Consider the following 10,613-nt stretch of genomic DNA (forward strand, 5'->3'; position numbering starts at 1 on the left):
GCTCCAGCAGCCCCCCACCAGCCCCCCCGCCGTTGCCCCCCCAGCCCCCCAACCCCCCGCCCTGGGGCAGAGCCATGGGCACAGCCACCCCCAGGCAGGGCCCACGGGGGTCCCTCCCCACCCCAGCGAGCCCCCCCCCCACCCCCCCCCCAGCCCAAAGAGCCCCCCAGGGCCCTCAGCTGCACCCACGGGACTGGGCAGGACAAGGTGGGGGGCACACGGCTTTAATCCTGCCGGGGAAATGGGGAGTGTGGGAGCTGCGGTGTGTGGGGCTGGCTGCGACGTGTGGGACTGGCCGCGACGTGCGGGGCTGGCTGCTCTGCCCATCCTGCCTGCGATGCTGGGGACATGGGGACAAGCCAGGAGACACGAGGTGGCCCCTCAGGGTGTGATGGGGCAGGTGACACCGGTGCCCTTCAGGACACAGGAGCCCCCAGGCACCTTGTGCAGGTACTGCTGGTGGCCGTCCTCAGCGTAGTAGAAGTCACCGGCCGGCTCGATGGCAGTGGTGATGTCCCCCCGCTGCTGCTCCCTCAGCTCCTGGGACAGTCCCATGGTGGGGGGGAGCCTGGATGGACCCCCCCCAACCCACTGCCCCATGGCATGGCATAGCCAGGGCAGGAGTTTGCCCCACAGCCTGGGGCTGGGGGAGGTGGCCAGTGTCCCCAGGGGGGTCCCGGTGTCCCCACCTACCTGGTGGTACGCTGCCCTGCTGCGGAGGGCAGCTGCCCGCTGCTGGGGGCCCAGCGTGTAGATGACAGAGCGGTACTGGGTGCCCAGGTCCTCCTGCTGCCGCATGCCTGGGGGGGGCAGCAGCCGGGGGGGTTATGGGGCACCCCCTGGCCCCACCGGGCACAGTGCAGCGCCTTCAGCCATGGAGGGTGAGATGGAGAAACTGAGGCACAGTGGGGGTACAGCAGAGAGGTGGCTGCGGGGCGTCCTGCTAAAGGGGTCGGTGAGGGAAGTCTCTGCGAGCCCCCCCGCACCCAGCACCGGGGGATGGAGATGCCAAGGACCCCCCTGTTGGGGCCGGTTTGGGGTTAAGCCCCCCCAGACCTGGGCTCTGGGGCTGCCCCAGGGCTGCATAGGACCCACGGCCGCTGCCTGGCCCCGGCGGCTCGTCCCTACCTTGTGTGGGGTCGTGGTTCTCCCAGAAGACTTTGAGAAGCTCCTCGTAGCTGATCCTCGTAGCTGATCGAAGACGACCCTCACCACCTCGGCGTGCCCCGTCAGCCCTGCGGTGAGAGCCAGCCCTGCAGCGCTCCCAGGGACAGCCCCTCACCGTGGCCTCCTGCCCCCCAACCTCCCGCTGCCCCGGGATGGGGGGGACCATCGGCCGGTGCACCCTCCCACTGGGAGCTGAGATCTGTCAAATTCGTGACACTTGTGCAAAGCAAGAGTGTCGACAGGGCTGGAGGGAGGGAACCGGATACGGAGGGGCTGCAGCACCCGCCCACCCTCCAGGACCCCCCGGACCCCCTTCCCCGGCTGCCTGGTGGGGATGGGATGCCCAAGCCCCCCCTGCACTGGGATAAATCCCTGGCTGGAGACAGCAGCCGGGATAATATTTCCTGCAGACCGCTAATCCTCCACAAAATGTCTCCCAGATAAGCCAGGCGGCCGTCTGTCCGGGCTGGGGCGTTTGGGGGGCTGGGGTGGGGGGCAAGGGGGGATCAGCATCTAACGGATGGCGGAGAGCACCCACGGGAGCCCAGGCCAGGGCAAGGCAGGGGCTGCTGGATGGGGACATCACCCCACTGCGGGTGCGGGGGACACTGGGGGGTCCCCATCGCAGCACGGGAGGGGAGGAGCCCCTCGTTACCTGTGCGCACTTCTTCGTAGGTGGGGTTGGGGGTGAAGCCTCCCGCGTAGCCCACCTGGGTGGAGAAGACCCCCGGTATCTTCCAGAAGAGCTCCTCCGCTCCCCAGAAGCACCCCCTGCCTGCGGGGGGACAGGCAGGGAGCAGGCAGCTGGTTGCCCTCGCTCAGGGGAGGGGTGAGCTGGGCTGGGGGGGCCCTGGGGGCAGCCCACGCTGCCGGGACCCCCCTTCCCTGGCATGGGGGGACCACGCACCGAAAATCGCCGTCTGCATCTCCGCTGGGAACGGCGGGAGCATGGGGTTCCCGTTGACGGCGTGGGTGGCTGCGGGGGGGACACGGCGTCAGGACCCCCAGCCTGTCCCGAACTGCAATCATCTCTACCCTGTGTCCCCCCCCCAAAAGCAGGCACTGACCCTGTCCCTGTCCCCTCCAGCTCCTTGTCCCGCTTGGCCTCTGGCCTGTGTCCTCTCATGGCCACCCTCACCCTAACCCGGCCTCTGTGGGGGTCCCGGGGCTGTCACCTTCCCCCAGGGATGCTCTGGTACCCTGTGCCCTGCCCGCTGCTGCCCCCCCTGTGGGGATGTCCCCTGCCCCAGAGATGTCCCCTGCCCCAGGGATGCTCTGGCTGGGGGGAACCTGCCCAGGGCTGGGGGGTGGCAAGGGGGGGCACGGAGCATCCCAGGGGAGTTTAAGGAGGGCAATGCCAGGGGTGGCACCGGCCACCCAGACACCCACCCGGCCAGCAGCAAAGGGAAGCTGAGACCTGGCTGCTCGTGACACTTGTGGAGCATAAACACCCTCCGCACTCACCCTCCTTCTTCTGGGGCTCCCAAAGCCTCTGTGTCCCCCCCAAGTTCCCTGCGAGGATGGTCCCCATGAGCAAACCAGGGGGTTACAGCATTCCTGGGGGGGGACAGAGGAGCCTGACCCCCCACACACACTCCCAGGCACGTCTGGGTGATGGTGAAGGGGGGGCCACTGGGCTCAAAACACCCCGAGACAGCCCTGGTGATGGGGCCAGGCCAGCACCCTGCCCTGGACCTTTCCCTGCCACCCCGCTCCGGGGACAGGGCCACCGCCATCCCCCAGCACCGACACCCCCGCAGCAGCCCCCCAAAACCACACAAGGGTGCTGGGGGGGGGGGCTCAGCAGGGTGCCCCCCGCCGCCCCCAGCCCAGCCCGGGGCGTGTGCCGGTACCTGCCACCGGCAGCCTCTGGGCTCTGCCCGGCAGAGCCTCGGCGGGGCGGGGGAGCACCCTGGCACCCAGCACCAATTCACCCCGCAGGGACGGGACGTCCCGCCGAGCCCCGCTGCCCCTTTGGACTGGGAGGAGGGAGCTGCGGGTGCTGGGAGGGACACTGGGAATACTGGGAGGGAGAAGGGTGCAGGGGGCCGGGGAGGCAGAGCCTGGCCCCAGGAGCGGGGTCACCGTGGGGGGCACGGGAGGAGACATCTCGCTTTGTCACAGAGACAGGGGGACAGGGTGCATAGCCCCGGGGGGAGAATCCCCCCGCGGGACCCCCCGGGGGTGTCAGTGGCGAGGGGTGGCCGGGGAGGGGGGGCCATCCTGCGGATCAGCGTCCCGGCGTGTCCGGCCACCCCGTCAATCGTTAACGCACGCGAGGCCGGCGGTGCCCAAGGTCACCTTGGGACGAAGCCAGCCCCCCCTTCGCCCCACGGCTGAGCCCCACCAAAGCCTCCCCCAGGAGTGGGGCTCCAGACCCCCACAGCCACGCTGGTCCCCAGGCAGCACCCAGCACCCCGGGGCTGAGGGGGTTGTGGGGTGGGGGGGTCCCAGCCCCTCGTCTCCCCCCGGGGATGCCCAAGGGCTCATCAGGGCAGGGTGGGGCCTGATCCCCCCCCCCCCGGGGAGCCATGCGCAGCACCGCATCCGAGTCCATCCCTGCTTCGGGGTGTCCATGAGGACATCCCCCACCCGCTCACCTGCCTCCCTGAGGAGTTGTCCCCAAACCCCCTGGGTTTAACCCCAATCTGAGCCTATGCCAAAAAGCAGCCCCCCCCCCCAACCGACAATTCACCGGGAACTGCCCAGCCACAACCTAGGCAGGTGACAGCCCGGACGCGTGGTCCCTGCGGACCCTCGGTAGAGCCCCCTGCCCCTTCTAGAGGAGATCCCATCCCATCCCATCCATCCCATCCATCCCATCCCACCCCATCCCATCCCATCCCATCCCATCCATCCCATCCCACCCCATCCCATCCCATCCATCCCATCCCACCCCATCCCATCCACCCCACCCCATCCCACCCCACCCCATCCACCCCACCCCACCCCATCCCACCCCATCCCATCCCACCCCATCCCACCCAGCCCATCCCACCCCACCCCGCCAGCCTGGCCCCGAGCAGGGGACAAGGGGTGACCCCGGGGGACACACGGGGACACCGTGTCCGTCTTCGAGCCCACCCAGAGCCCCCACATCAGTAACTGCCGGTATTTTCCCGGGGGCTCCCGCCCGCCCCCCCCCCCCCCCCCCGGCTGGCGGGTGCCGGGCCGAGCAGGGAAGGGTTAACCCCACCCGCACACCCGCACACGCGGGGACACGCGCACACACGCGCACACACGCGCACACCCCCAGCCTGGCGGTGGCCTCGTTCTGCCTGGGGAGGTGACAACGCCGGCGGCCTGTCCCCAGCCGCTGCCATCACCCGGGCTCTGCCTGCGGGTGCCCTTCATCCTCTTCATCCTCCTCCTCCTCCCGGGGAGCCCCGCGGGCACCGAGGTAACGGCGGGGGAGGGGGGGGGGGGGGGGGGCACGTACCGATGGATGCTCCCGGCGCGGGTGGGGGGACACGACACCGGGGGGACGGAGCCCCGGCGGCGCAGTGCGGCTGCTCCCGGTGGGATGCGGGATGCGCTGGGGGGGTGGGTGGGGGTGTCCCCCCCCCCGAGAGCCCAGGGGGGAGAAGGGGGGGGGGGCTGATGACCCGCAAAGAATCCGCCCCCCCCCCCCCCCCCGAATGGCCCGGGCACCCCGTTAAGGAGACGGCCCCCCCCCCCCCCCATCTCCCCCCAGCCTGGGAATATTTGCACTGAAAAAAAATCCCTCCCTCCCCCTGCCAAAATCACGGGTGGAAAGTGGCGTTTACTGGGGGGAACTTGGGATGGCCCCAGGGGGATGCGGGGGATGAAACTGGGTGTCGTCCCCCCCCCGCAGCCCTGTTCCGTGCAGGTCCCCAGCAGGGAGCAGGGTTACCTGTGCTGAGTTTGTGAGGCCTCGGCTGGCCTTTATGTGCTGCTGTTTGGGACCGAGTCCTGGCCTGGCGAGGGGGAGGAAGGCCCAGGCCCTAGGATGGGAATTGGAGGCAATTTCAGCCATTTCAACTATTTTATTGCTAAAGGCCTTGTGGATATAGAGCAGATGAGGTTTTATCAGGTTTTACACCCCCCCCCCCCCCAACTGCTCTAGGACCAGTGTTCCAAAAGCCACTTGAATGCACCCAAATTCACCGCGCTCCAGCTGGGTCTTCCAGGACCCTCCCCGTCCCCCTGCAACCAAGCAGCCCCCCCAAATCCCTCCCGGACTGATCTGCTGGGGAGTTTAAGCCTGTAGGAAGATGCTCCCCCCCGGGTTTCCATGGCTCTGAGGGTGCCGATGGCTTGACGAAAGCCGGGGGAGGCGAGGACAGCCGGGGATTTGCTTTTTATCTCATTCAAAAATAGCTGCCCTGGCACTGCGGGCCGGATCCTGCGCAGAGGGGTCAAGCAGCCACCCCCCAGCCCGGCCTGAAGGATGCGGGATGGGGCTGGATCCGGGGGTGCATCCGTATCGCAGGACCCCCCCACCCCCAGTCCCATCTCACCCCCCATCTCACCCCAGTCCCACGGCCATGCGCTGTGGGGCAGAGAGGGTCTCTGGGGAAGAGTCTACGCCGAGGAGAAAGAGGGATCATATAGGGCTCCTACGGTAACCCTATAGAGGTTGGGTCAGCGGGGGGTATGGATGCAGCTGGGCTTCTCTAGGGAGAAGGGGGGGGCAGCCCCCATCCCCAAATCTGCTGTGACTCTTGTTCCCCCAGCGCCAGCCCGGGGCAGGGGGCACAGCTTGGTCCCAGCACACCCCAGGGGGGGTGATGGGGGTCCTGGGGCCGAGGGGGGTGATGAGGGTTTGGAGATGGGACAGGGACCCCGGGACCCCACCACCAGCACCGTGCGTCCCCGGCCATCGGCCCCAGCGTTTCGTGTTCACCGCGGACCTTGATTTAATGTCACACAATTAAGGCACGCGGTGAATGCCAAAGGGGGGGGCTGGCCTGGGCTGGGGGGGGACCGCACTCGCCACAGGAGGAGCGTGAAGATGCCAAAAAGCCGGAGCAGCAGCACCCCGTCGGCACGGGCTGGTAAGGGAATGCACTGCGGGACCCCCAGGGAGGAACTGGGCTGGGAGGGGTCCAGCACCCCCAGCCCTCCTGCCCCCCCAGACCCCCCCTGCCTCTCTACAGCCCCGTTTGCACTCCCACCCCCCCCGGCTGCCCCCAACCCACCCGAGACCATCAGGGCAACGAGGGCCCCCAAGCCACCCCCCACCCTGATCCCCCCCAGCTCCGCCAAGGACAGGAGAGGGGACGCAAGCCCAGGGCACCCCCAAATCGCCTCCCCCCCCCCCCCCCCAACCCACAGAGCCCCAACCACCGTCCCTTCCCCTATTTTCCCTCTCCAGCAGTGGGTGCTGCTGCCTCCCCAGGCACTGGAGCTGAGGGGTGGGAAGGGGGAACACAGCCAGAGGACATTTTGGAGGAAGGGAGCAGCCGAAAGCCCTTAAGGAGCGGAGGAAGAGGAGAACGAGGACCGACCCGGCTCCATGGCTGTGTTAACACCCTTCTCCCGGCGAGTCGGGAGCAGTGGGGAGACATCGGCCCCCGGCTTCCCGCCCGGCTGCTCCCCGCAGCTCCCAGCCGATGGGGGAAGAGACACGGCCAAGAGACAAAGCCAAACTTTGCCCAGATGCTTTTGCAGACCCAGTGTTCCCCTGAGCTGCCGTTTCCCCAGTGTTTCCAGCCGCCTCGGGCATACACCCACCGACCTCGAGCCAAAGCCCGGCACAGCCGCTCATGCCCCACGTTCCCAAGGGCCACATTTTGGATGGAGGTTTCACCCACCATGGTCCTCGATGCTGGAGAAGGGCTGGATAAATCGCTCCTGTAAGGGAGAGCACTGCTGACCTGCTCTGTCTTAGCCAGCCTTTCCTGCGGCTCCAGGTTTATCCGTGTTTGTCCCAGCGAGGTGCTTTTTGGGCTCTCAGGGTTACAGCTCCCCGAGGACTAATCCAGGAACCCGCTCATCACCAAAGGCTGCAGCAGAGCTGATGTCTGCTCCCTCTGAGAACACTTTTTGCTGCTTTCCCTGCACGGAGCACAAGGATACTCTGCTTTTCCCCGTGTCCTGCTCTCCCCTGCAAAGAAATTCACCCAGGACCAGTGCCTCATCACTGTAGATTTGCTGCTGCCGATGTCCCCGCTGTCCCCTAAGGCTTGTGGCTGCCGGCGTCCCTGCAGCCAGGCCGGCTCGGTGCTGAGCCCTGTGTCTCTCCCGGGACCCACTCGCAGCCTCGGCAGCACGAAGCCACGTTTGCTGCATCCTTGTCCTCCTGTGGGCCCTGTGCACCCCAACCCTCCTGTCCCTCCCCAGAGCCCGGGGCACCCCCTGCCCTCCGGAAAGCAGCGAAGGCGATGGGGACGCCGAGCCCCTGGCAGACATCCTTGCAGGCAACGCGCTCCTTTCTCATCCCAGATCTTCGCATTCCCATGCCGAAACTCAGGGAGGACAGGACCAGGCGTCACGCTCCATCCGCTCCTGGCCACCAAAAAAGGCCTGGATGAAGGAGCCAACGACGGCCGTTAAACACCCTGCAAGCCCCAAAAGAGGGTCTGGCTGGGGGACGGACTGTGTCTTGCTGCGTGGCTGCCCACGGGACAGCCCCTGGGGTAGGAGGTGACCCACGGGGCCGGGGCTGCCCCAGGGTGGCCGGGAGGGGAAGGGGCTGGTTGGTCAATAAAGGCTCTCATCCATAAATGCATATAGCCCGGCTGCTGCGTCATGGGGGGACACACCATCCCCTAAGCCAGCTCTGGGAGCAACACCAACTCCTCTGGGCTCTCAGCACCCCTGCACCCTGCTCTTCTCCAAGTGGCCCGAGGACATGGGTGCTCCCCTGTACGCATGACACCCATGGCGGATCAGAAGCAGGGCTGAGCCCATCACACCCCCGGGCTGGTCTCTCCCCCCTCCCAAGGGACCCACCAGGCACCCGCGGGCATCAGAAGAGCTGCAGGTCCCCCAGGAGCTGCACACAATGGTGGCTGTCACAGCACCCAGCCCTGCAGAGCCTCCGCAGCCTCGTGAAGGGGTTCCTGCACCCCCCAGGCTCCGGCCCCTGCTCTGGCAGTGGGGGTGCAGCACCCACCCTCCTCCGGGGGAAGGAGCCGGGCTCCAGCCCGGCTGCACGTTGGGCATCGCCCAAGCAGGAGCTGGATGCTCAGACCCCCCCACCTTCCCCTCGTCCCGCGGGCAGCGCAGAGTTCAGGGTCCCTGCAGAACCACACTGGGTGACTGGAGGCCATGGAGGGAGGGCTGCAGCGATAGCCCCAGGCTCCTCCACGCCGCTCGAAGCCTCTGCCCCAGCCTGGAGCCATCAACGATGCTTATTTTAGAAGTACCTCGTCCTTCCCTGCAAGCACTGCTGCCTCCTAGGCCTTGCAATGCTCTGCAGCCCCAAAACAGCTCAGAGCAGCTGGGAGAGCATCGCGCAGGGGTGCAGAGCAGTGCACAGCCACGCACAGCAGTACACAACCGTGCACAGTAGTGCAGAGCAGTGCACAGCCACACGGGAAGGTGCACAACCACGCACAGCGGTGCACAACTGTGCACAGTAGTGCAGAGCGGTGCACAACCACGCACGGGTGTGCGCAACTGCACACAGTAGCACAGACAGTGCACAACCCCACGGGAAGGTGCACAGCCATGCACAGTGGTGCAGAGTGGTGCACAACCACACAGAGCGGTGCACAACTGTGCACAGTGGTGCAGAGCAGTGCACAACCACATGGGAAGGTGCACAGCCATACACAGCGGTGCAGAGCGGTGCACAACCACATGGGAAGGTGCACAGCCATACACAGGGGTGCAGAGCGGTGCACAACCACACACAGGGGTGCAGAGTGGTGCAGAACCGTGTACAGCGGTGCAGAACCACGCACAGGGGTGCACAACCACGCACAGGGGTGCAGAGCAGTGCAGAACCACGCACAGCGGTGCACAACCATGCACAGCGGTGCAGAGCGGTGCAGAACCGTGCACAGGGGTGCAGAGCGGTGCACAATCACGCACAGGGGTCCCTAACCACGGGCGGGCGGGCAGGCAGGGCGCAGGCAGGGCGCAGGCAGGGCGCAGGCAGGGCGCAGGCAGGGCGCAGGCAGGGCGCGGAGCACGGGAGCCCTCCCGCGGCGATCCCCGGCCCCGCTCCCACGCCCGCCGCGCCGTGCTGTGCTGCTGCATCCCCCGGGCGCCGCTGCCTGCACTGCCCGCAGGGCTGCTTGCTTTTGCCTTTTGGATGTCAAGCCTTTAGGTCTCACGTTTTCCAGCTTTCCCCCCGCCCCATTACGGGGAGATGTGGGAATTTCCTTTTTCCGAGCAAATAAACCAGGAGCAGCAGAGCTGCGGACGATGCCAACAGCGAGAGCAGCACCGGGTGCTCAGCCCCAGCACGGAAACCCGCTCCCCAAACCCTCCTGCCTGGATTCTGCTGCCTCCCGGGCTCAGCTGAGCTGCGTTTCCTTCCACAGGGTCGGGGTGTTTGCAAGCAGCTTGGAACCCCCCAAATCAGTCCCTGCAGGGACGCGCTGTGCAAAGGCCAAGCCCGGGTTTATACAACTTCAGGAACTGCAGCAGCCAAGAGGCTTTTCTGCACCCCAGTGGGTGCAGCCCCTGGCTCAAATCCATCCTCTGCTTCCCGGCCCCCTCATCCTAAAGCATCCCGGCCCCTTCCCCTGGCTGGCAAGGGCATTTGGGCAGGGGGAATTCACCTCCCTCTAAGCAGGGGAGAGCGGCACATCAGCAGGTAAAAACCAGAGGGGGATCCCTTTCCCCACACAGCCCAACCCTGCAAATATTTTGCCTCTTTGTTGCAAAGAAATAGCAGTAATAAATACCTTTTTGCTCCTACCTGTGCCACGCTCACGGGGAAGACGGCGTTGCATGCCGTTGGGGTCTTCAGTTATAATCACGGGTGGGATGTTTTTGCCCGTATCCTGAAGTTTGCCACGCACGGACACGCTGCGGCTGGCTGAAAGCGAAGCCTTCTCAGATGCACTAGAGTTTCCATTTTTCTCCCAGCTTAGACCAGAACAGGCCCAGGTCCAGACTGAAACCATTCCCCGCTCATCCTGCCCTCCGACCATCCTCAGAAGGGTCGGCAGAAGCAGCTACCTCCAAGTCATGCATCAAATATTCACTTTTTCCCCCACATCCAAGTTACCCCTTCGTTCCCAGCACTATTTCTACTCTCCGGGACATTCACTTGGCCTCTTCCTTTAAAAAAAAACCCCTCCTAATATTTAACATCGTGCCCTGTTTTGGTGTTATCCTTTCCGCTCCCCTCCGGAAGCTCCACAGGTCTCCTAAAAAGCAAAGGAGGAGCGCAATCCAGCCAACGATGTACAAAACTACCTATTTTTCTCTCCTCGCTTCAGTTTGGGATGAAATGGGGCTGTTTCAGGTCTCCGGGCACGCCAAACTCCTGCCCCCACACACAAGCCCCGGAGGTGGCTGGT

General features: G+C 65.9%; 1 protein-coding gene across 1 annotated transcript; it reads right to left on the bottom strand.

The window, feature by feature from the left end:
• Window positions 1-281: 281 nt before the first annotated feature.
• Window positions 282-6,947, bottom strand: LOC142419393 (peptide methionine sulfoxide reductase MsrA-like). The gene is given in 11 exon segments (XM_075522320.1): window positions 282-540; window positions 694-800; window positions 1,129-1,192; window positions 1,195-1,235; window positions 1,823-1,942; window positions 2,075-2,143; window positions 3,021-3,146; window positions 5,042-5,132; window positions 5,371-5,533; window positions 5,661-5,712; window positions 6,869-6,947. Coding segments are annotated over 11 exon segments (1,071 nt in total). The 3' UTR covers window positions 282-381.
• Window positions 6,948-10,613: the final 3,666 nt, after the last annotated feature.

This window comes from Mycteria americana, chromosome 21 (assembly GCF_035582795.1).
Source record: "Mycteria americana isolate JAX WOST 10 ecotype Jacksonville Zoo and Gardens chromosome 21, USCA_MyAme_1.0, whole genome shotgun sequence".
Lineage (NCBI taxonomy): Eukaryota > Metazoa > Chordata > Aves > Ciconiiformes > Ciconiidae > Mycteria > Mycteria americana.